Source organism: Suncus etruscus, chromosome 4, assembly GCF_024139225.1.
Source record: "Suncus etruscus isolate mSunEtr1 chromosome 4, mSunEtr1.pri.cur, whole genome shotgun sequence".
In the NCBI taxonomy this organism is placed as follows: domain Eukaryota; kingdom Metazoa; phylum Chordata; class Mammalia; order Eulipotyphla; family Soricidae; genus Suncus; species Suncus etruscus.
The window spans coordinates 20,856,236-20,881,847 of NC_064851.1; the positions used below are offsets into that span (position 1 = coordinate 20,856,236).

Consider the following 25,612-nt stretch of genomic DNA (forward strand, 5'->3'; position numbering starts at 1 on the left):
TGCCTCCAGCTTTTATAAGCTCCCTTATGAAGCCTTAATAATGAGACTTCTGCAGGAGAGATAGCATGGAGGTAAGGTGTTTGCCTTGCATGCAGAAGGACAGTGGTTCGAATCCCGGCATCCCATATGGTCCCTTGAGCCTGCCAGGGGCAGTTTCTGAGCATAGAGCCAGGAGGAACCCCTGAGCGCTTCCGGGTGTGACTCAAAAACCAAATAAATAATAAATAATGAGGCTTCTGGATAAAGTCCAGGCATCACTTATTAGCAACAGATCATTTATTTGTCACAAGGTCACACTTCCATGTCTTAGTCAAGATGTAGTGCAAGCAGAGGTACTCTCTGTTTCCCTCCTGCTTACAGGTAGCCACCTGTCACATGCAGCCTTGCCTGAACAGGTCTGAAGTAGATTCAGCCTCTTAGTCCCCGAGGCAGCAGCTCAAGGACCTGCCCCTTTACTCCTTTGTTTTATTTTATTTTATTTTATTTTATTTTATTTTATTTTATTTTATTTTATTTTATTGGTGAATGGGAGGAGGGAGCACACCTACCAGTGCTCAGAGTTTACTCCTGGCTCCATATTCAGGGGTCACTCCTATTGGTTCAGGGAATCTTATGGGGTATCAAGGATTGAATCCCAGTTATTGTTTGCAAGGCAAGTGCTATATCCATTATACTAGCTCTACAATCCAATCTTTCTTTAATACTCTTCATGGTGATATGCTTTATCCCAAGCGAGCTCTCACAGATGCCTGCTCTATCTTCTTCCCTCTCAGCAGATGTGTGGTGCCCCCTCAGAGCAGGCTCTGGCGCCCCTTTCAGTGAACTCGGAAATTATTTCCTGCCCTAGAAAGAGGGTCTAGTGAGAGAGACTCATGACCAGCACCGTTGGAGGAGAGGGCAAGCACAGGGAATAGAGACAGGCAAAGCCAGAGGTGAGACCCTGCTCAAGGATGCCTGGTCCCCAAGAGCTGCTCTAAGGGGTAATGTCTGAGCTGAGACCTGAAACAGAAGGAGACAGACATTCTGTCAGTGACAAGTGTGCAGAGCAGAGCAGGAGATGGCAAAGGAGCTGAAAGAAGAGCAGGAAGGACAGAAGGTATATTGGAGTCAAGGACCTGGGCCAGAACCTGCCTCATGGCTGGGGGTTATTCTGGGTGTAGTGGGAAGCCATTGGCGGGGCTGCAGCCAGCAGCTGTCAAGATCTGATTTATGTATTCAAAAGCTTTCTCAGCAAAATAGCTTTGCAAAGTGCCTTGGTGCTGGGAGGGGCTTCCTCTGAGCGCCTAGCCTGGGGGAGGGAGGTGAGGAGGCAGAGCTTCTGGCCTTGCTCCGAGACCACCTCTAGACAGATTTGGGGAGGTGGTCATAGGGAATCCTGAACTTCATCTCAAGAAGTGAGCTAACATGGATAGCAGGAGGTGCTGCCATACAAAGCAAATCCTCCTTTTGCTCCATTCTGGGCTTGGGAGTGATCTCACATAGGCTGGAATGTCCCCAGAGCTGCCCAAGGGGCTGAGATGTTGATGTTTATCCTGCCCTAGCCAGGGTTGTCACAGGGGTTGGGGCTGCCAGCTGGGGAGGGAGGGTCAGGCAGGACCTCTGCTTTCACTTTGGCCCTTGACTGAGACATTGTGACCACTTGCAATAGGGGCGGACGCCTGGACGGTCCCCAGCATGTTCTTCTGTTGGTGGGTGTAGGCTGAAATCTGGTTCTGTCATCATCTCCCTCCCCCTCACCTGTCATTAGAGATGGGTGCAGCACTTTAAAACACTGTCCTCATCTCTCTTCTCTGCCACCCTGCAGGGACACTTCACTGATGTGGGAATGACTCCAGAGTAGTCCATTTCCTATAAAACGTAAACTCCTGGGGGAATATAGTGCCGTGCTGCAAAACAGAATGAGAAATAGAATAGAGAAAATTGAGGCTGGAGAGATAGTACAGAGAGGATATGGTGCTTGCCTTACATGTGGTCAACTCTGTAACTGGCTGTGATCAATTAATTGTAAACACCATTGCACTCAAACCAGCCAACATGGGATCAACTCTGATTAAATCCCCAGTAGTGCATGTTCCTCCCGGAAGCACTGCCAGGAGTGGTCTCCCAAGCAGCCTTCATAGTCCCAAAGGACTACCAGGTTAGACAGAAGAAGAAGAAGAAGAAGAAGGAGGAGGAGGAGGAGGAGGAGGAGGAGGAGAGAAGAAGAAGAAGAAGAAGAAGAAGAAGAAGAAGAAGAAGAAGAAGAAGAAGAAGAAGAAGAAGAAGAAGAAGAAGAAGAAGAAGAAGAAGAAGAAGAAGAAGAAGAAGAAGAAGAAGAAGAAGAAGAAGAAGAAGAAGAAGAAGAAGAAGAAGAAGAAAGAACTTGGAAAGGAAAGTTTCCTTCTGTGCAAGCATATTAGGTAGTTTTTGTATTATTTCAAGATCTGCATATGCCTGTGAATGAAAAGGGACATATGTTGTGTTACATAAGTGCTCAGTTGCCTGTGACCACCAAGAGCAAAGGACTGGGCTAGAGATGGAGATGGAAGGAGCTTTGCAGCCAAAGAGGCTCAAATCCTTGGATGTAGGCAAGTTTCACCAGCTGCACCCTGGGCACTCACCTGGATAAAGAGTGACATGGGGAGAATGAGAAACCACCTTATCCCCACCACTGGGGGGAATACCTGGGAGATGTATGGGTATATAGCATTATATCAAGCCTGGGGAATGAGCTCTAAGATGCTTCTCTAGGGATTCCGGTGAAAAGAGAGCATTTAACAGTTGGGATGAAGAGTCAGATGTTGATAGAACATGCTAGAGAATTGCACACAGCCTCAGATGAAGCTTCAGCTACCCCGGCCCTTGACCTGAGCTATTCCTCTACAAATACAGAGAATAGATAGTCCCAGCTTGCCCCAGACTCTTGGTTTTAGTCCTAAAGACCCCTCATCCCTCAAAACTTCTCAGTCCTAGACAAATCAAGATAGCTGCACATGATAAATAGAACTCTTCTTGGGAGGCAGCACAGCTGCAATAAGCAGAGGTTTTATGCCAAACCCCACCCATTTTAGCCAACAGGACCAGTGTATGAACTAAGGAAAGGTCAGGTGGGGCTCATGGACTCAGTCTGAGGCACATGGCTCTTCAATAGAGGGACATTGTTGGTTCCGGCAGGGAGAGCTGTCTCTACTCAGGCAGGCCAGCACCCAGCTGGGAACAGGAACTGGGAAGGAGGCTCTGAGGACAAAGCTGGATTGTTTCTCCAAGGATTTCACCTGCCTGGAACTAGTCAGAGCTGCCACAAAGGGCCTAGAAAGAGTCACAGGGGGTTGCAGAGCCCAGGAGAGATGTAATATGAGGCTTATCACTTCCTTGTGACCCACATACTGATTAGACCCCAGGCTCAGATGGAGCCCCCCTCTGCTCAGCATCTGGGAAAGTTCCAGAGCTTTTTGCAAAAACAAGCTGGCTTCTAGACTTGAGGTCTTGCTGATTTTTGGTTGTTGTTTTGTTTGTTTGGGGGTCACACTCAGCAGTGCTCAGGGTTTACTCTAGGCTCTGGGCTCCCTCTTGGAAATCATGGGGGACTATATGGGATGCCAGGAATAGAATTCAGGTTGGCCACATGCAACGCAAACACCTTATTGCTGTACTATCACTTCGGCCCCAAGCACTGTCCATTTTTAAGTTTGTTTTATTTTGTTTAGGGGGCCTACACCCAATGTTGCTCAGGACTTATTCCTGAGCTTACTTTGCGCTCAGGGATTACTTACTTTGAGCTTAGGGATCACTCCTGGCAGAGCAGACAGGCCAGATAAAGTGTTATGGATCAAACTTGGGCTGGGTGTGTGCAAGGCCTTAACACCTGTACTATCTCTCTGGCCCCAGGAAGTCATTTTTAATTTGTCTAGATTTGGATCTGGAGATAGATAGTACAGCAGATAGAGTATTTGCCTTGCATACAGTTGACCTGAGATTGATGCTGCCACCATTAGTCCCTGAAACCCCAACCAGGAGTGATCCCTAAGCACAGTTACAGGAGTGCCCAAAAAATTTTTTCTAGATCCATCTGGTTCCCCCAGTGACTGGGACTCATATGGTCCTGGTTCTTTTGTGTGAGAAGGGCCTTGCTCCTATGATGAGTTTTCTTTGGGGAACCCAGGTTCTGAAGCTATCTGCCTCATTTCTGGGGCTTTCCAAGGAAGAGTTAGGTGAAGCATTGTTTTCTCTGCCTAATAGTTATGGGTGCTCAATGAAAAAGTCATGAACAGGGATTGAAGAGATTTGCCTTGCAAATTACTAATCTGGCTTCAATTCTCTTGTATACTCACAATGAATAAATCCTGAACACAGCCATAAGTGGCCCAAATGGCCCAAAAGAAAAGGTTGTGAATGTTCCAGTAGGGACTCATGGGCTTGTTAATAATCTCTCACTATAGTAATACCACCAGATCCTGCCCTAGTTTTTTAAGTATCCTTGGTTATTGAGTTTACTCATTATTGATGTAGGGTCTATTTGCAATTGATTGCATCTTATTTACTGTAACCCACTTGCCTAGAGATAATTATGCTCCCCCATTTAACAGATACAGGGAACTGAGCTGCTAAGTGAATGTCCCTGAGGTCTCAAAGCATATTAAAACTAAGAGGTTTTATGCCCTGATGTCTCTGATTCAGCCCATCATAACCAGAGCCATCCATCCACCCATAGTGTTATATAACTGATACCCTTTGAGCACATTGTCCAGTATGAGATGTAATCCTAATGGAATACAGGGAAATGCCCATTCAGTGCACAAATGCGACTGCAGCACCCTCCTATAGTGGCAATGCTCTTACCTGGTGGGACAGGTCATCTCCATTGCCAAGACAATACTGAACTGAGAATGGTTTTGCCCTTCTAGCCCCACAGGGTATAAAGAAACTCCTTCTGGAACTGCACAGGGTTCTACCTGCATGCCTTTGTCAATGCAAGTATCTCCCTTCTTCAGAGCACTTACCTTGACCACCCCAAAGGCTGCCTTCCTCTGCTCAATATTTCCCAGTCCAGGGGTGCAGGGGAGGCAGCAGGAAAGGAGTCAGGATGCACATGTTGTGTCCTGCCAAATCTAAGTTCCAGGGCTAGCAGCATCCTCAGACCTTAGCAGGAACCACCTTCCCAATTGACTGAATGTCACTGTAAGTGGCTCCCCACCCCAAGTTTCCTAAGTGCTACTTGAAGTCTTTTTCCCCCCCAAAAAAATGCTTCCTATTCTGCCTCCCCTACCCAGTAACCTGATTCCATCCCCCAACCAGCACCCCTCTGCATTGTAACAAGTCTCAAATCCTTACTGTCTTTTTTGTGGGGGATGGGAAGAGTTGTTTAGACCATAGGCACCTGTGCTAAGGGGGATTCCTAGCTCTCCACTCAGAGATCACTCCTGGAGGAGTTGGGGGATCCTATGCAGTTATAGGGATCAAACCCAGGTTAGCCATGTATTATGGGGGCTTACCTGTTGTACCATCATCTTTCCATCCCCTCTCTTCACTGTCTTATCCTGAGCTAAGCACTAATCCTGACCTGCTGCTTTTCACTCTGCTCTGTCCCCCGACAGGCCCTGGTCTGTGCAGGCCACAGGGTGGTAACCCAATATCTACTCTCTGAATCGCCGAGACTCCTGCAGGGAGTGAGGGTAGAGCTGCTAACCCATCCAGTGGGTTGAACACACTGAGCTGCCTCAACCCCATGCAACAACCAACCCTGCCTCAACCCCAACACAACCCTGAGACTGTGTGGTTGGAAAGTCTGTGATGGAGAAGCATGGGCTACAGGAGCTCTGAAACAGAGACCCTGACTTGGCTTGGAGTGTGGGGGGAACTGGAAGAATCTGGGGGGGATTCCCAGATGCAAAGTGAGCCCTGGAGAAAGCAAGGAGGGGACAAGGTAAAGCAGAACGCAACGCTGTGCACACCTGGAGCCCGGAGAAACTGCATTTCCTGCAGGCGTGAGCATGTACATTCAGAGACCCAGGTGCAGGGCCTTCTGCCAATATGGTTTCCATTATACAGAGGGGAGCTCAGGATCCACAAGGTCACATTGATGTTTGATTTATATAAATCCAGGACATTAGGATTTGATGTGAATTTAAGGCCCAGCTCAGGAGGGTCTGTGACCTCAGACAAGAATTTACTCCTTTCTGAGACTCGGTTTTCTAATCTATAAAATAAGAAATAAGGGCCAAGAAGACAGAACATGTACCTGGCATATGCCTGACCCAAAATTGATCCCCAACTTTAGACCTGGAGGCCCTGGCACCACTGGAATGGCTCTGGTAATCCCAGACACATGGGTCAGGGCAATAATATATCCTCAAGTTCTTGCATGCACACTGACCCAGTTAACTGAAAATCACCAAGAGGGACCTCTGAGCATAGCTTGGAAGATTCCCAAAAAAAGGAAAAGAAAAGAAAAGGAACAATAAAGAGTAATGTCTCCCTACTCAGACACCAGCTCTAGTACCCCATGGGCTGGATCTTCCATCTGCTTATTTTATAGATGAGGAAACTGGGTTTTTCAGGGCCTTGTGGCCCAGCTGTAGAGAGGCCTGAATGAGAGGACCAGAACCCAACCCTCCCACAGTTATTTCCTGGGCCGCCAGACATAAGCTCTGCTTCCAGAGTGTGAACAACAATCCACCCTCAACCCCCCATTATCTCCCCTCAGTCCCTGGCCTCCTCCTGGCATGATTGGAGGTCTGATGTGGATCCTTCTCTCTCCAGACCCCTTCTTCGGCCAGCGTTATATCCACATCCTGGGCCGCCAGAAGCTCTACCATGTGGTCAAGTACACAGGAGGCACCGCAGAGCTGCTATTCTTTGTGGAAGGCCTGCGCTTCCCTGATGGGGGCTTCCAGGGCCTGGTCTCCATCCACGTCAGCCTGCTGGAGTACATGGCTGAGGTAAGGCTCCAGGTGTTCTCCATAAGGACTCCCTCCATCGGCCTTTTCAGGACCCCAGCTACATTTCACTTCTCTTGATATCTCAAGGCAGAAGGTGGAAGTGGGTGCAGGGTTGGAACCTGAGATGCCTCCCACCACACAATAGTGTCTGAGCTATGCTCTTCCTGCTTCTGCTCCCCACAATTCTCTGGGCTGATCTTTGCAGACATCCCAAGCTAATCCCAGGTTCTGATGAGGCACAAGGCCCCAAACCACACCAGGGATAAGCAAGACCGTGCCTGTGAGGTTTACTGTTATCCTCAAAGTCAGACCACCTCAACCCCAAATCCTAGTTCCCCACACAGGACTATGCCCCACTCAGGTGCCATGTTTCATCCACCTTTACCCTCAGTTTTGAAGACTTAAATGAGAAAGAGGTCTGAATCTCTAGGTGAGATGTCTCATCACTTTGGGGATGTCCTGATGACAGACTTACAGACCCTAGGCCCCTGTCTGAAGCTTACATCACACACACACAAACCCCCAGTTGTCAGATTTAGGGAGGGATATGGCTGCCCTCAGACTTAAAGGACCAGGCTCAGGGTTACCCCATGTCAAGGCAGGACACAGGGGGCTCTGTGCAGGGTTGCCCTGGATCTGGCTAAGATCAATGAGTACAGGCTTTGGAGTCAGACCTCAGCTTCGAATTCATGAGCCACCAGTCTTGTGAACTCACTGCCAATGCTTTGGTTTCCCTATTCATAATCTTTGCTTCCGGGAGTTGTCATAAGCACTGACTGGCAAAGAACTTATTTACAAGGGCTGGGGATGGAGCTCAGCAGCCTATCAGTGTTCAAGCCCCGCCACTACAAAAAAAAGATCCCTAAGAATAAAAAATAAAATAAAACAAAACATAAAAAAAAAAAAAACAAGATCTCTGAGAAGGGCAACATTAACAGGATGGTGGGGAGGGATCTTTCCTGCTCCCATGGGGGCCCAGAACTTGGCCATCCAGTTCTCTTAGATATGCTCCCTTGAGTACAGCAGAAGATCAAAATACAGCCTATGGGCAGGAGAGGCCATTCATGCATAAAGTACCTCCCCACTAGAAACAGAGCCTGGTTTCCTGGAACTGCAAGGCTTATACTCAAAGGACCCCCCCAGGAGCACAGCTTGTGTTCTCTCAGACTACTTAGGCATGCTTCCTTCTACACCTTTCCTTAAAACATCCTTAAAGAACCACCCAAACATAGCAGAATTCCTCCAAAAAATGTGAAATTGCTCAGAGATATAAAAAAAAAAAAAGAAAAAAGAAAAATGGGCCAGGGATCCAGAGCAAAAACAAGAAGGCTAAGACAAGGTCAGATCTCATGCACTATTGTAAGTTGATTTCAGGAAGAAAACAAAATGGGGCAGATGATGCCATCAGATGTGTGAGTTGGGCAGTTGGACCATTGTTGATGTTGACTTTTTAAGGAAATAGTCAATGTACTTTTAAGGGGTGATGACATCCCCCAACCTACCCCTTGATGGCAGACCACCACTTACTAACCATGTGATCTAGGACAGTTAGTTTGCAATTCTGTGGAGGTCTGTGACTCAGCCTCTGCATCTGTAAAGCAAAAACTATAATAGATTTCTAAACCCCTGCCTGGGGTAGTTGTGAAGCTGGCACCTAAAGTTTCCTTGCCCCCACCCTAACCTATTCAGTGAACCGAACAGTGCCCCTTTTTATTAGTCTTATCCACTTTAGAAAGCTGAAGGAAAAGGCACTCTGAAAAGATTTGGTGACTCTCTCTCTCTCCTTTTCTCTCATACCCAGGGAATTCCTTTGACACCCATCTTTACGGACACCGTGAAATTCCGGATTGCTCCATGGATCATGACCCCCAACATCCTCACTCCTGTGTCGGTGTTTGTGTGCTGGTAAGGGATGGCTAAGATGCAGAGAAGCAGCATGTTAGAGTGACCAAGAACTGAGGCTTTAGAGAAGGCAGATTCGAATCAGGATCCCAATGTGATCACTTACACACTGTGCAGCTGTGAACAATCCCCTTCACTTCTCTGTGCCTCTACTCTCAGAAATGCTGACATTACAGTTGCTGTGACGGTGATATGAGATGAAACTAAGAGCCTGGCTCAGAGTTTGGCCTCTAAAAATAACAACCAGTTCTTTTCTCATTCATGGCCTGATTCCCTGTGGGTATCTGAGCAATGGATATTAAGTACTCATTCATTCCATAGCATTCTCCAGAGCACCCTATGCTAAGCAGCTGTAGCAAGAGAAAAAGGCAAGGAAAGGGAGGGTCAGAGAGATAATTCAATGGGAGAGAGCAAATGTTTTACATGCAGGACCAGCATGGGGTTCGGCAGGCCTCCGCCATGCCAGAGGCCTTCTTAACCAGGTCTAGGGGGGGTGCGAGACTTGGGTAACCCCAGCACCCCTCTACCGCCTTGCTCCAGATCTCCTGGGCTTCCCCGAGCCACATGCCTGGGCAAGTCAGCGAGGTGGGTCCCTCGGTGGAGCTTGAAGGTTGCCCTAGGCTTTCCCCCATTCCCCACTCGTCTCCTAAGGGAGGGTCTGGGTGGGGGCCCTGAAGTTCCAGCCTCCCAGCTTCTTGAAGGTTCTTTTTCCTTACTGGGAGCCGGGAGTCTCTACCAGCATGGGGTTCAGCAGGCCTCCACCATGCCAAAGGCCTTCTTAACCAGGCCTGGGGGGGGTGGGGTGCGGGACTTGGGTAACCCCAGCACACCTCTACATGCAGGAGACCCAAGTTTGATCCTCAATACCACATGGCAATCCTACGCATCCTATATGGGTCACTAAGTATCAGGAATAGTGATCTCTGAGTGCATAGTCAAGAGTAAGCCCTGAGGACCACAAAGTGTGGCCCTAAAAAAAAAAAGAAAAGAAAAGAAAAGAAAAAAATTACCCCATACCACATGGTCCTCCACAACTTCCAGAGCAACCCTCAAATGTGGAGTAGAAGTAGTTCTCAACATAGTTAGGTGGTACCCCAGAACACAATGCAGCCCCACCACAAGGATCTCAGTCCTGGGTCCATCCTCTGCCTCCATACTTGTCTCTGGGAATCTGGGGAGTCAGCGGTGGGGGGTATTGGGGCAAGTTGCTCATGATTGCTCATCATTGCTCATGATCTTGGCAAATACCATAGAGCAGGTGGCTTGAACTCTGGTGGTGGTTGCAAAGATAAGCATGACTCAGAAGGGGCCTCACCTGCCCAGTACAGGTGGCTATGGCCACCCCAGGGGAGCTGGCCCTGGTCCCTCCTCATCCTTCCTGCCAGCATCACCCTGTTCTCCTCCTAACTTCTCAGCATGAAGGACAATTACCTGTTCCTGAAAGAGCTCAAGAGCCTGGTGGAAAAAACCAAGTGTGAACTGAAAGTCTGTTTCCAGTACATAAACAAAGGTGACCGCTGGATCCAGGTGAGCAACTCAAGCTAGGCAAGAGGTGATTGATCAGGCCAAAGAAGCCTGCTTTATGCCAGAAACTGCCCCCAGCAACTCAAAGGGGGATGTCTACCTTTGGGTCGTGTATATACATACATACAGAGACATGGATATGTAGGGCAAGTTCCCCGCAGTACAACTTCTTGTTCAACAGAGAGATGGCCCAACAGAACCAGGCTTGATGCAAGAGGCCTGGGTCTGAATCCTGGCACTGTATGGTCCTCTGAGAACCATTGGCAACCCCTCCCAAGCATAGAGCTGGGAGTAGCCTTTGAGCACCAAAGGATATGGCAAAAAAAAATTGGGCTAAAAAATAAAAAAGATATAGTCACTTTATGCCCATTTAGGAACAGACTTACTATGGAGTTCTAGACAACAGCTTAAAATAATAGGGTGTTACTTGTAGAAAAAAAGCTATAGCATATTTTCAGTTCCTTTTTGCTGATTTGTTTTCATTTTCAGGCTCAGGTACTCAGGGAAGGATGAACCCAGGCTTCCTGCATGCAAACAAAGCATGTTCTCAGCCCCTTGAGCTGTCTCCCCTGCCTGTTTCCATGTCTATCTTTAGAAATGGGGTCACTTGAACTTAAACATGACAGGCACACAGAGGCTATCTATGAGAGGGCTTGAGACAAGTGCTGCCATCTTTTTTGCTTTTGGGGAGAAGAATGGGAGGACCAGGGGACAAGGATAGGAGCCTTTCAGAGTTTCTCACTCTTACACAACCAGTTCACCTATTCGCTGGGCATGAACCTCTCTCTCACAAACACATCAGCATTGCTGATATCACTAGCATTGGTGGTAATCCAGTGGCACTGTCTGGTGTCCCCACAGGATGAAGTGGAGTTTGGCTACATCGAGGCACCCCATAAAATCTTACCCGTGGTGCTGGACTCCCCTCGAGATGGAGAACTGAAGGACTTCCCAGTGAAGCAACTCCTGGTGAGATGCTGAGGGCCTTTGGGTGGGGCAATCCTTGGGACACTCAAAAGATAGAGTGGCCAGATCAACCTGTGGTCCAGGGTTCTGTCTTCTTCTCTGCAAAGTGGGCCATCAGCATGCCACTTGGAAGGCCCTGTCCCACTCTGCCAACACCTGTCACTTCAGGAAATGTGGAAGTTTCCCGTAGGAGGGTCCCCATCTCCTATAGACATAGCTCCTGCCAGAGCCAACTCCTCTAACTTGCAGCTAAATGAGCTTCCAGGAGGAAAATTTGAAAGCAATGGTTAAGTTTTTAGCTTGGTGTGCTCTTCTTTCTTTTCTTTCTTCTTTTCCTTCTTTTTAAATTTTGGACCTCACCCAGGGTGCTCAGTGATCCCTGCTCTTACTAAGATTCCTGCCAGAGATCCCTTCTGGCAGTGTCTGGGGGAACTATACGGAGTAAGGAGGATTGAGCCTACATGACTGTGTACAAGGCAAATGCCCTATCCACTGTACTATCTCTCTGTCCTCTGCTTTTCCTTTATTGGAGGGAGTTGGGATTATACCTGGTGTAGCTCATGAGGTTCTCCCAGCAATGCTTGAAGGACTGTACAGTGCTTAGGACTGAACCCAGAGATTCTGCATGCCAAGCATGTGCTCCAGCCCTGGGTCCCTTGATCCTTCCTTCCTTCCTTCCTTCCTTCCTTCCTTCCTTCCTTCCTTCCTTCCTTCCTTCCTTGTTGTTATTAGAGTTAGAACCTATTTCCTGTTCAGTGTTCAGGGGTCACTCCAAGCAGTGACCAGGGATGCCAGGGATCAAGCAAAGGCCTTCACCATGCAATGCATGCTTTCAGCCATTGAGCTACCTTTTTTTGTTTGTTTGTATCTTTGTTTTACTTTTGGGTCACACCCAGCAGCACTCAGGGGTTACTCCTGGCTCTACACTCAGAAATCACTCCTGGCAGGCTCGGGGGACCATATGGGATGCCAGGATTCGAACCAATGACCTTCATGAAAGACAAACGCCTTACCTCCATGCTATCTCTCCGGCCCCTGAGCTACCTTTTTAACCCTTACATGATCGAGAGTTCTTTCTTCTTTGGGGAACCACACTCAACAGTGATTAGGGCTTACTCCTGCCTCTGAGCTCAGGGATCACTCTCAGCAGAGCTTTGAGAATCATATGTGGTCTCAGATTGACCACATGTAAGTCGTGCACTTTGCCCACTCTACTCTCTATACAGACCCAGCCTCTATTTTTGTTTGTTCATTTGGGATTCACACCCCCCACAGTGCTCAGGGGTTACTCCTGGCTCTTTGATTAGGACTCACTCCTGACAGGCTCAGGGACCATATGGGATGCTGGGGATAGAACCCAGGTAAGCCGCATAAAAAGTAAATGTCCTACCCAACGTACTATCTCACCAGCTCTCATGCACTTTTCTGAAAGCAATCTGATTCCCTCAGCTTTTGATCATTACCACTCTTTCATGCCCTTCAGAGCCAACTATGTGGTTGGCAGAAATGAAACCCCTCTCTCCTCTGAGCAGCCAGGGAGAGATTTAGAAATTAAAAACAGAGACTGGGTTGGGCCCGAAGAGATAGCACAGCAGTGTTTGCCTTGCAAGCAGCCAATCCAGGACCAAAGGTGGTTGGTTCAAATCCCGGTGTCCCATATGGTCCCCCGTGCCTGCCAGGAGCTATTTCTGAGCAGACAGCCAGGAGTAACCCCTGAGCACCGCTGGGTGTGGCCCAAAAAACAAAAAAAAAAAAAGAGAGACTGGGTGAGGCCAGGGATCTGTCCCCAGATCACTAGGGAATAGGCCCCGATATGAAACGGCTTCTTTGCCAGTTTGATACCTGTTTGTTATAACATTCACTAATCTAACCATCACAGAGAGAGCCAAAGGAAGAAAAACCAAAGTCTGTGAATCTGGGACCAGAGTGATAGCACAGTGATAGGGTGTTTGCTTTACATTCTACCAACTCAAGATGAACTGCAGCTTGATTCCTGGCATCCCATATGGTCCCCCAGCATGCCAGGAGCGATTTCTGAGCACAGAACCAGGAGTAACCCCTGAGCACTACCAGATGTAACCCCCCCCACCAAAAAAAAAAAAAGTCTGTGAATCAGTTGAACTTGACCTTGAGTCCTAGCTCCACCTTAACAGCAGCCCAATCAGCTCCAGCATATATGTGCTGGTCTATAAAACACAGTTATAAACAGAATCCACCTCACAGGGGCCCAGTGAGAGCTGGACAATTCTGTTAGACATCCAAACAGCCCTTCACACAATGATTGTGACAATGGTTATGGATCAGTTCTGCCTGGGACGCATGGTCCTCAGAGAGGACTGTTTGCTCTCTCCTCCACAATGAGTAGTGGAGAAGCAAGTCATTGGCAGCCTCCAGGAGCAAACCAGCCATTAGCAGTCAGCGTGGCAGTTCCTGGAACCAAGGACTCCTGTATCCTGCTCTCTCTCTTCTCTCTCTCTCTCTCTCACCTCTTCAGTCACCACCTGCCTTCAGTGCCCAGGCAGGCCTCCTTCCAAGGTCTGGGTTGAATTGTTCCTGGAGGCCTGGGCCAAACTCCAGCTTTGTGCTGTGTGCCTACCATTCATGTGATGTGGTTCCAACCTTCTTCAGTAAATTGCTATCTCCCAGGCATGAGCAAGCTGATCTATAACCATTCCCCTACCTGGCTCCAATGTCCTGTGAGTTTTTCAGCCAGGCCAGAATAAGCCACCGTTTCCCATGCTTCCCAAGCAGTGTTCATGTTTGCTTTGGTTTGTTTTCAATAGATTATCTCCTTTTTTTGGGGGGGGGGGGGTCACACCCGGCAGTGCTCAGGGGTTACTCCTGGCTGTCTGCTCAGAAATAGCTCCTGTCAGGCACGGGGGACCATATGGGACACCAGGATTCGAACCAACCACCTTTGGTCCTGGATCGGCTGTTTGCAAGGCAAACGCCGCTATGCTATTTCTCCAGGCCCAAATTATCCCTTTTTTATTTTTAATTTTGCTATTCCCCACCTCTCTTCCCCTTGTTGTTGCAATAACCAGGGTTTGTTTTGATCCATTTGGTCAATGAGGATCAACTTCCATCCATCCAGTACATTTGGGACCAAGAACATTCCCCTACCCCACACCCCAGCTGATGACAGAGAAAGAACAGATCTCCACAGGACCAGAGACATTTTAATAATGCTTATAGAAGACAAGAGGAAATGGGATATGTGCAGGGTGGAGAACAAGGGACATAGCAGAAGAATAACCAGGGGAAAATAAGGCAGCAGGGAAAAAACAAACATAAACATTGGAAAAAGGAATGTCTTGGGAGCAACACCATGGGCAATAAAAATGACCTGTGGGGCCGGAGAGATAGCATGGAGCTAAGGTGTTTGCCTTGCATGCAGAAGGATGGTGGTTTGAATCTCGGCATCCCATATGGTCCCCCAAGCCTGCCAGGAGCGATTTCTGAGCGTAGAGCCAGGAGTAACCCCTGAATGCTGCCGGGTGTGACCCAAAAACCAAAAAAATAAAAAAAATAGTGGCCTGTAAGGTTGACAGATAATCTCCTTAAACCAGAGCTATCTGTGAGGAAGGAGCTTGACCTGGAGTTAAGCCTGAGAGCAACCACTAATCATAGGGAGATGGTGCCCTTCTTTGTGCTGTCCTTTCCCATCTATGGAGCAGTGTCATGGACAGACACCAGAACAGTTCCCCTTGAACAGTTGCTCTGTAGAGTTCAGGGTTCCATATGCCAGGTGGGTTGGAAGCAGTATCACAACAAGGAGAATCCAATAAGGTTTGCCCACTTAATTACAGTGCACTGCAAGCACACACCTAAATTGTGGTGTACTAGAAATCACACATCTTGTGGTGGTGCCAGGAATCACAAATAGCAAGACAGCCAGAATTACTGAGTATGTGCAGAGATGCTGAGCATCAAACTGGAGGCCTTTCACCTGTAAATAAGTTCTCTACTACTCAGCTTATCCTCTTGTCTCACTCAGTTTGTTTATTTATTTTATAGTTTTGTTTTGTTGGTAGGTTTTATGTTATTGGGGCCATACCCCACAGTACTCAGGGCCTACTGCCAGCTCTGTATACAAGGGCTCTTTCTATGGTGCTTTTGTTAAGGTGCTGAGATTAACTCTCCATCCTTCAGCGTCCCTGGGGGTTCCAAGAAGACACACACAACCATCCAAGAGCAAAGGCAAGATTTTATTCTGACATGCCAGGGTCATTGATCTATTCCACTAAAGACAAGCTTAGAAACAAAGTCCCCGAAACAGGTTTAGACAGAGTTTTTATAGGGTATCATTGGAAGTAGATTTGCGTCAGCTACTTCTTGTGACATTTCATATTTTGGGAAACATAAACCACAGAGCAGTCTCATGATAGTTACATATTTTAGAATATGTCCCGGGGCCGGAGAGATAGCACAGCGGTGTTTACCTTGCAAGCAGCCGATCCAGGACCTAAGGTGGTTGGTTCGAATCCCGGTGTCCCATATGGTCCCCTATGCCTGCCAGGAGCTATTTCTGAGCAGATAACCAGGAGTAATCCCTGAGCACCGCCGGGTGTGGCCCAAAATCCAAAAAAAAAAAAAAGAGAGAGAGAGAGAGAATATGTCCAATAGCCACAGAGTGACTTACAGTAGAACATTTTGTGACAACCGTATGGTTGCCTGCATACTTTAGGTAACAGTTAGTCATGAGGGTGGAGGGGCTTTAGATAAGGTGGGGCCCAGGAGGCTGTAGGAAAAGTTTTTATTTTATTTTTTTTATCTTTTTATCTTCACTTTCAGGATCATGTGTGTCTGAGAATCTACATGGGCCTTCCACATGCAAAGCACATACTCCAGCCCTTTTGTGCTGTCTAACTGTCTCTTTGGTTCATCCAAGAGACGGATTTTTTCTGTTTGTTTGGGGTGAGGTTTTTTTGCGGGGGAGGTTGGTCTTGTTTGTTTGTTTGGGCCTGGTGGTAGTACTCAGGTTACTCCTAGCTCTGCATTCAGAAATCCCTCCTGGCAGGCTCAGGGGACAATATGGGATGCTGGGAATCGAACCAGGGTCCGTCCTGGGTTAGCAGTGTCCAAGGCAAACACCCTAGCATTGTGCTATCTCTCCAGCTCTTCAAAGGTATTTTTGTCAGACAAAATTAGTTCCTAAGTGCAGTTAGGGTAGAGAAGGACTGACTACTACAATGATATTTGAAAATGATCACTCTGGACAAGAGCTGGGTGCTGAAAGGAGATAAATTGATATGCATGATACTCCTTCAGTAACAATATTGCAAAACACACAAAAAAGGGGAAAAAAAAAGAAAGAGAGAACGAGAAGAAAAATGTCTGCCAAAGAGGCAAATTTGGGAAAGGGAAGGAAGAAGTGCAGGAGCGAAACTGGGGACATGGGTGGCAGGAAATGTGCACTGGTAAAGGGATGGGTGTTGAAAAGGGTATAAATGAAACTCAAGTATGAATAACTTCGCAACTGTATCTCACAGTGATTCAATTTTTAAATTTATTTTAAAAAATTAGTCCTGGGGTCAAAGAGATAGCATGGAAGTAAGACGTTTGCCTTGCATGCAGAAGGATGGTGGTTCGAATCTCGGCATCCCATATGGTCCCCCTGCCTGCCAGAGGCAATTTCTGAGTGCAGAGCCAGGAGTAACCCCTGAGCACCTCTGGGTGTAGCAAAGAAACCAATCAATCAATAAATAAAATTTGAAGAAAAATTAGTCTACAGTGCAAGCTCCCAAATATGATTTCTAATATTTTACCCAAAATAAATTACAAAGGGATCCTTAGAGGTTCCATTAGAGAATCCCTGCTTAAAGCATGTGGAAGAAAATCTAAGCTAAGAAGGAACTTCTGGGCTTTGGAACAAATAGTTGATTGGAAATGAATGGGGATGACAAATGTATTTGTATCTGTCATTCCTACATGTGTTGTTCTGCTTTCATCAAACAAGGGTGGAGCAACCATCGGACACAATGAAGGTCAGCTTCCTGCTTGCACTCTTCAGGGCTGAGTATAGGCAGTTTGCATCTCAGGTTCTCCTGCCTCCCTCATTCTAGAAACCAGGCTGCAGCCTCAGGGTGGGAAATGCCATTCTGCTATCACACGGAGATGGAGAGAGAAAACTGAAGGGCACTCCCATGGCTCTCAGCTCTCAACTCTCAACTCAGCTCTGACCAGCCTGCATCACTTCTGCTCCTATTTTATTATCCAAAGCAAGTTTGTCACTGAGTGGAGAGCACTTTCCTTTCACAGAGGCAGGCCAAAAATCACACCTCTGGGGGGCCTGGAGGAGGCAACATTCTTTTACTAGGAAGGGAGAAGCAAGTGTCTGGGGACAATCATATGATCTATCACTAGACCACTTAATGAGAAATAGAGGATCAGAGAAGGTAAGAGATAAACAGGATTTGCTTTTTTGTTTGTTTGTTTGAGGGGGGTCACACCCGGTGGTGCTCAGGGGTTATTCCTGGCTCTGTGCTTAGAAATCGCTCCTGGCAGGCTTGGGAACCATATGGGATGCCGGGATTTGAACTGTCATCTGCCCTGAATCACTGTGTGCAAGGCAAATGCCCCTGTGCTATCTCTCCAGCTCATAAACAGGATTTGCAATGCCCTTACTAAAGGGTTATGATGTATATCACTTAACCTCCTTTAAATACCCAGCTCTTGGGCCCGGAGAGATAGCACAGCAATGTTTGCCTTGCAAGCAGCTGATCCAGGACCAAAAGTGGTTGGTTTGAATCCCGGTGTCCCATATGGTCCCCCGTGCCTGCCAGGAGCTATTTCTGAGCAGACAGCCCTGAGCACCACCGGGTGTGGCCCAAACCCGCCCCCCAAAAATACCCAGCTCTTGTTTCCATCTATCAATATAGTGGTCCCTTCTCTGTTTTAACTGCATTACCCCCAACCCCATTGTAGTAAGCTTCCTCCCATGGACCAGTCCTCCTAGCTCTTGTCTCTATTATCTTTGGGTATTATTTCATACTTTTTTTTCCCTTTATATCTCACAGCGACGAAAAGGAAAAAAGAAAAAGAGAGAGAAGAAAAATGCCTGCCATAGAGGAGGAGAGCAGGAGGGAAACTAGGGACATTGAAAACAGGAAATGTGCACAGTGACGAGCATTGAATGACTAAAATTCAATCAGGAACAACTTTATGACTGTGTATCTCATGGTTATTCATTGAAAAAATTGTTTAAAAAAAGGCAGGCAGGGTTATCAATGATACAAAGCAAGGATAAATCCATGTGGTTAACAGAGGTTCGTGAGCAAACTCAGATGTGTGCACAAGTGTGAATGCATACACATAAGCTCATACACAGTCATATATGTTCACACACCCACATTCATAGGTAGGTCCAGGGCCTGCATTTGGGTAGGGATAGAAGTCCATTTGTCATCTGACCCTCTTTGACATTTGAGTGTCTGTAATCCCACCCACAAGTGATAAGAGTGAACTTAGGGAGGGGGCCTCAATGCTCTTGACTGCAGGAGACTAACAATGGGTGTGTGCCCCCCTGTCCAGGGCCCAGATTTTGGTTATGTGACCCGGGAGACCCTATCTGAGTCGGTCACCAGCCTTGATTCCTTTGGAAACCTGGAGGTCAGCCCCCCAGTGACCGTGAATGGCAAGAAGTATCCCCTGGGCCGGATCCTCATCGGAAGCAGCTTTCCTCTGTAAGCAAAGGAGATAGGGGTGTTGGGAGAAGGTGTGGAGGACTGGATATGGTGGGATAGGGAGATGACTGTTTCTTTTTCAGCATGGCTTAGCTGAAGCAATTGGCTAAGGAAAGAAGCCCTCTTATGTCTGATAAGCTACACATACTCTGAGAGAAAAAAAAGTGTTTGCCCTTGCATCTTACTATGAATTAGACTCAAAACTTAGTTGGGAGGATGGATAATGGAAGGATAAATTTGATGAGGAAGGAATGGAGAGGTCCAGAGAAGGAAGTCCTGAAAGAGGATGGGTGGGAGCATACTCAGAAATCCTCAGGTCTGCCCCTTCTGGGAAGGGTATGACTTGGTACCATCATTCAGTGTCAGAAATCATACCTTCCAGTCTGCTCACAAGGGCCCATGCTGATGTCCACTTCAAGCAAAGTCAAACAACCCCTATGACTGAGTGGTTGCTGGGAAGAAAGGGAGCATTCTGCATCCAAATTTCATAAAAATTTTTCTAGAAGTCTGCAACTGTTCCAGCCATCAGATCAGGAGCACTGAGCCCAACTGAACCCTCAGAAATGCTTTGCCTTTGAGGAGAGGCCATTAGATTGGGAAGGCATCCTCCTCCTCCTGCTACCCGCAATCACTAGCCCAGTTAGCAGCTGCTTCTCAAACACCACCTATTGCCAAGTGACTCCATTATGAAATACATCCTGCACTGTCAAACCAAGGTGGGGCTCACAGACATGAAAACAGGGGCATAGAACAGATGATAGAGAGCATAGAACAGATGATAGATAGGGGAGGCTCCCCTCCCCTCAGGGAGGGCTTCTTAGAGCCAGCTAATTCTTGAGGGCCTTTCTCAGTGCTCAGAATTGTTCTGGCTTCTGGGTCCACAAGAAAAAAGGCACAAGTCCAGCTCTCAGTTTCCAGCAAGGGCTGGGAGATAATACACAATGAAGCAAGCCAAGGATGACATTCTCTAAGTGTACTAGTGTGAGGAAGAAGGACATGATTGAGCAATCAGGGTAAAGGGACAGGAATAATTCAGCCTTTGTGATTTTGAGGAAGTGAATTTATATTGGGATTCAGATAAAAGGAACTGAGGCCGGAGTGATAGCACAGAGGGGAGGGTGTTTGCCTCACATGCAGTTAATAAGGCTCCATTCCCAGCATCCCTTATGGTCCCTTGAGCACTACCAGGAATGATATCTGAGTGCAGAACCAAGAGTATGGCTGGATGTGACCCCCACAAAAAAGAAAAAAACAACCATGGGAAATGGGCAGGGGGGAAAAACACATCTTAAATGGAGGTAACAAAGCCTGGAAGTGACATCAAGCTAGCTCAAAGGGAGAGAAGAGGGAAGGACTGGGCAGGGCCAGATCAGAACCTATTGATCACTAAAAAGACTTTAAGTTCTATTCTAAGGGCTATAGGGAAGTCTAGAAGTCAGAAAGAACTTTTGTTTTTAGTGAGTTTGTTGGTTTTTTGGGTTTTTTTGTATTGTTGTTGGTTTTTTTTTTTTTTTTCAATGTGATGGAAGGGGGAAACCACATCTAGCTATGTTCAGAGCTTCCTCCTGGCTCTGTTCTCAGAGATCAGTCCTGGAGGTGCTCCGGGAGCTATAGGTGGTGGGGAATGAACCTGGGTTGACTTCAGGCAAAGCAAGCGCCTTACCTGCTGTACTATCTTTCCAGACCAGAAAGGCCCTTGCATTGGTCAAAGTCAACATCAAGAAGAAGCTTATGTAGGAGATTTTAAAACTAAAGAGCCTACCTTCGCCCCAGCACCCAGCACTCTGCAGCAGTGAGAAAGAACCCCTAAGCACAGAAGCTGGCCTCCTCACACCCACCAGTGCCATGGAGGTTGTGAGCTGGGCTCCAGGCCCTCTGCAGAGGTTTTGGTCACAGCTAGTCCCTTATTTTTTCCATCACTCCACCCCAGACTCTCTCAATCTGCTTCATATGGCTTCTTTGCTGATGCCATGTTGGGTTCTAGAGGCACAGGCTCTCAGACAAGCAGGCAGGCTTGGTAAACTTCTGAAGAACAACCTCCCCTCAACCCATGCAGCTCCGGTGGCAGGAGAATGGTCAAGGTTGTGCGGGACTTCCTGCAAGCCCAGCAGGTACAAGCACCTGTAGAGCTCTACTCTGACTGGCTCTACGTGGGACACGTGGACGAGTTCCTGAGCTTCATCCCCATCCCAGGCACTAAGGTGAGCTGGTTCCTGAGCTGTGAAAAGACTAGTGAGGAATTCCTGTACCACTGTATCTTGCCAGCAGGGGTCAGGACAGAGGCAGAGGATAACAAAGAGGGAAGGAGGAAGTAGGCTAAGTCTCCTATGTATGTTGTTGCTGTGGTAGGTAAAGGTTTATCCTAGTACATCAGAAATGTTAGCAATTCAACAGGTAACCAACATAAAAAGTATCAGTGAGTTTATATTCTATTTTTCATACATAAAGGGACTCTCAGGGACAAAGAAATGAGAATAGATGATTTGCACTGTACACAGCTAATACAGTATTGGTACAAGGTACTGCAGATGGTCCCCCTAAGCACAGTCAAGAATTAACCCCCCAAGCCTAGATATAGGAGAAAATTCAACATAACCAGGTATATCCCCAAATAAAAGAAATTTATTTTAAAAATAAGCAGATTCAGGGGCCAGAGCGATAGCACAGCGGTAAGGTGTTTGCCTTGCATGCAGCCAACACAGGACGGACACTTGTTTGAATCCCTGCATCCTATATGGTCCCCTGAGCCTGCCAGGAGCAGGAGCAACTTCTGAGCACAGATCCAGGAGTAATCCCTGAGTGTCACTGGATGTGATTCCCCCACCAAAAAAAAAAAAAAAAAAAAACAGATTCAGGGGCCAGAGGTAGTACAGCTGGTAAGGTGTATACTTTACATTCAGCTGGCCTAGGTTTGATCCACAACATCCCATGGTCCCCTGAGCACTACCAGGAGTAATTCCTGAGGGCACAGCTAGCTAAGTAACCCCCAGAGCATTGTCAGGTGTAGCTCAAAAAGAAAAAAAGAAAAACACCAAGATGCAAGGCCAAGCAGATAGCACAGCAGGTAGGTCACTTGCCTTGCATGCAGCTGATCCAGGTTCAATTCCCAGCATCCCATATCATCCTCTGAGCACCACCAGGAGTGATCCCTGAGCTCAGAGAGTAACAAAAATACAAACATAAAAATAAAAAAACTCTCCCCAACTAGGGTGCATCTTATTCATAGAGAATATATACATTCAAATTAGACAAATACATGTCCAGTAGTCACAGAACTAGTAGTCGCCCACCGGGCATCCTCTCTAGACTAATAAGGGATGAACCTGGAATCTAGAAAGAGGATCTTGGTGGGTTGGTTTTTGAGGCCTCCACTAACCTACCTGAGGGCTATTCCCAGTTTATTGCTCAAATATTGCTCCCCAAAAAATGCTCGGGAGACCAATCCCGAGCTCCCACATGTGTGCTCCAGCCTTTGGGCCACCGCCCAGCCCTATGTCTTTCACTTTCCAAATGATAGGTATGACTGTACCAATGTTTCTGAAAAGTTGGGGCAGTGGCCATGCCTGAATGTCAAGATCCCTTTACCTTCAAGTATTGACTCAGGAGCATCATTGCACATGTAAAGGGAATTTAGCAGCAGGAAGGGTGAGAAATTTTCCATAGGCTTGGGTGGAAAGTCCTGCCAGTAGCCTTTGCAACTCAGCATTGGCAGATTCTTTCCTGGTCCCTGGGCCCCTGCCCACACTGAATGTTCTCTTGCAGAAATTCCGGATGCTCATGGCCAGCACCTCGGCCTGCTACAAGCTCTTCCGTGAAAAACAGAAGGAGGGTCATGGAGAGGCTATTATGTTCAAAGGTGAGTGACTACAGGGCATGACTAGAGTGGGTAGTGAGGAGTGGGGTCCCTAGAGAGATCCCCCAGTAGGTAGCCCCATGTCATTTAATTCCTGAATATCCAGATCCACTTTCCTGGGCCTCTGGGAAGCCAAGTTGCCATAATGACCAGCTCTTCCTTCTCATTACTCAGCTGTGCCATGGAGCCACCCTTTGTTTAATGTATATTTTTGGTAGTTTAGTATAACCACATCATACTCAACACGAAAATGTTAGTATTCTTCCCTCTCTGTCTACAAGTGTCCACTCCCACCTCCTCCCCCATGCACTTAGGTTTTTCTTATTATTGGGGGCTTTTCTGTTAGGATGGGACTTTTTGTTTGTTTCTGGGTTTGGGGTCTATCACATCCAGCAGTGCTCAGGGGTTACTCCTGGCTCATAGATATGTCCCAATCCCCCTTGCTATCTGCTCATCCTCAGAACCAACCTCTGGGTGGGAGTCCCTGGTGTACCACACCCCCCCCCTATAGCCACCATCATTCCTGCACTGGCCCAAGTAAAAGAGCCATTCCTAGAGAAAAGATGGAGTTGTTCTTCCCAGAGAGGAGTTCTGATCTGCTCCCTCCAACGACCCCATCTTTTTTCTAGTCTGCCCCACTTTTTTCCTGCCCCAACAGCTAGTCCAGAAACTGGGGAGCCTTGGCACCTCAAATAATGACAATAATAGGGGCTGGAGAGATAGCATGGAGGTAAAGCGTTTGCCTTGCATACTGAAGGATGATGGTTCAAATCCCGGCATCCCATATGGTCCCCCGAGCCTGCCAGGGCCGATTTTTTTTTTTTTTTTTGGTTTTTCGAGCCACATCCATTTGATGCTCAGGGGTTACTCCTGGCTAAGTGCTCAGAAATTGCCCCTGGCTTGGGGGGACCATGTGGGATGCCGGGGGATCGAACCACGGTCCTTCCTTGGCTAGCGCTTGCAAGGCAGACACCTTACCTCTAGCACCACATCGCCGGCCCCCGATTTCTGAGTGTAGAGCCAGGTGTAACCCCTGAGCACTGCCAGGTATGACCCGAAACCAAAATAACAATAATAATAATAATAATAATAATATTTGCCTTGCAAGCAGCTGATCCAGGACCAAAGGTGGTTGGTTCGAATCCCAGTGTCCCATATGGTCCCCCGTGCCTGAGAGGAGCTATTTCTGAGCAGACAGCCAGAAGTAACCCCTGGGCAACGCTGGGTGTGGCCCAAAAGCCAAAATAATAATAATAATAATAAACACCAAGCTGGGGACCATAGTTGTAATTCAGTGTGTAGGCATTTGCTCTGCATGTGGCTGACCCGAGTTCAATCCCTGGCATCCCATATGGTCTCTGAGTGCTGCCAAAAATGACCCCTGAGCACTGCCAGGTGTGGCTCCAAAAAATCAAAAAAAAAAAAAAAACCTCATCAAGCTGGATAGCTAATACTTGCATATCCATGGTTGTCCTTTAACCCCCACAGGCTTGGGTGGAATGAGCAGCAAGAGAATCACCATCAACAAGATTTTATCCAACGAGAGCCTTGTGCAGGAAAACTTGTACTTCCAGGTGAGTGTGGGGTCAGGGCCCCACAGGACTGGGCAGAAGACTATAGGAAAAGATTTGTAGGAGGTGGCAGGCCTCGCATCCACATGGGCCTCTAGGCCTTCCATAGGAGATAGCTAGGGCTTTGGGGCATATAACATAGGGAAGGGTCTCTGAGACACTGGTTTTAACACCCAACTCCAGTCCTGTACCAGGCAGGAGGGGAAAAATACTGTACAGGTAGTCTGTACTGATTAGAAAGGTAAGAAACAGGTGGAGGCCTGCAAGAAAGTATGTGCTAGAAAGACAAGGGTTCTGCATGGCTGGAGCCCATCACATTCAAGGGAAATACACCCTTTTAAAATATGAGGAACATAGGAGGCTACAGAGATAGCACAGAGAGTAAGTACTCAATTCCCAACACCATATATGATTCCCTGAGCACCAAGAGTGATCTCAGAAAACAGAGCCAGGAGAAGCCCTGAGCACTGCTGGATGTGAACAGAAAACATAAAAGAAAATCTGAGGGACAGGAGCTCACGTAAAGGGATAGGGATCATATATAAGGCCTTGCTTTCCATCCCTGGAACTACATGGGCCTGTAAGAACTACCAGTTGTAATCCTGGTGGCCCCAGCACCAGTGGGTCCAAGCAGCAAATGTTTAGGCCCACACCACTGTCCTAGAATCACTGAGTGGCTCCTGAACATTGATTCAATCTCCAGGGCCACAAGATAAATGTATACACAAATATTTCTATTGATTAATTGTTTGGAGGGGTTGGGCCACACTTGGCAGCTGCACTCAGGGGTTACTCCTGGCTCTGCTCTCAAAAATTGCTCCTGGTAGATTCAGGGGACCATATGAGATGCTGGGGATCGAACCCAGGTCTGTCCTGGGGTGGCCATGTGCAAGGCAAACACCCTACCTACCTGTGCTATCTCTTTGGCCCCAAATTATTGATTAATTTTTAATTAAAATATAATGAAAGCAGCAGGCCTACTCTCTTTAAAAATATGCACATCAGGAACCGGAGAGATAGCACAGTGATAGGGTGTTTGCCTTGCCCGCAGCCGACCCAAGAAGGATGGTGTTTCAAATTCCGACATCCCACATGGTCCCCTGTGCCTGCCAGGAGTGATTTCTGATCATAGAACTAGGAGTAACACCTGAGCACCGCCAGGTGTGACCAAAAATTATATATATATATATATAT

The 25,612-nt window shown here is 47.4% G+C and overlaps 1 protein-coding gene across 2 annotated transcripts in view; it reads left to right on the plus strand.

The window, feature by feature from the left end:
• Nucleotides 1-25,612, plus strand: part of PADI2 (peptidyl arginine deiminase 2) — a 651,199-nt gene that overhangs the window by 618,728 nt on the left and 6,859 nt on the right. For both annotated transcript variants that reach the window (XM_049772007.1, XM_049772006.1), the window contains exons 8-15: nt 6,739-6,917; nt 8,719-8,822; nt 10,235-10,346; nt 11,205-11,312; nt 18,843-18,994; nt 21,051-21,195; nt 22,757-22,850; nt 24,336-24,421. In XM_049772007.1, the coding sequence (XP_049627964.1) occupies nt 6,739-6,917; nt 8,719-8,822; nt 10,235-10,346; nt 11,205-11,312; nt 18,843-18,994; nt 21,051-21,195; nt 22,757-22,850; nt 24,336-24,421 (980 nt within the window). The remainder of the gene's footprint in view (nt 1-6,738; nt 6,918-8,718; nt 8,823-10,234; nt 10,347-11,204; nt 11,313-18,842; nt 18,995-21,050; nt 21,196-22,756; nt 22,851-24,335; nt 24,422-25,612) is intronic.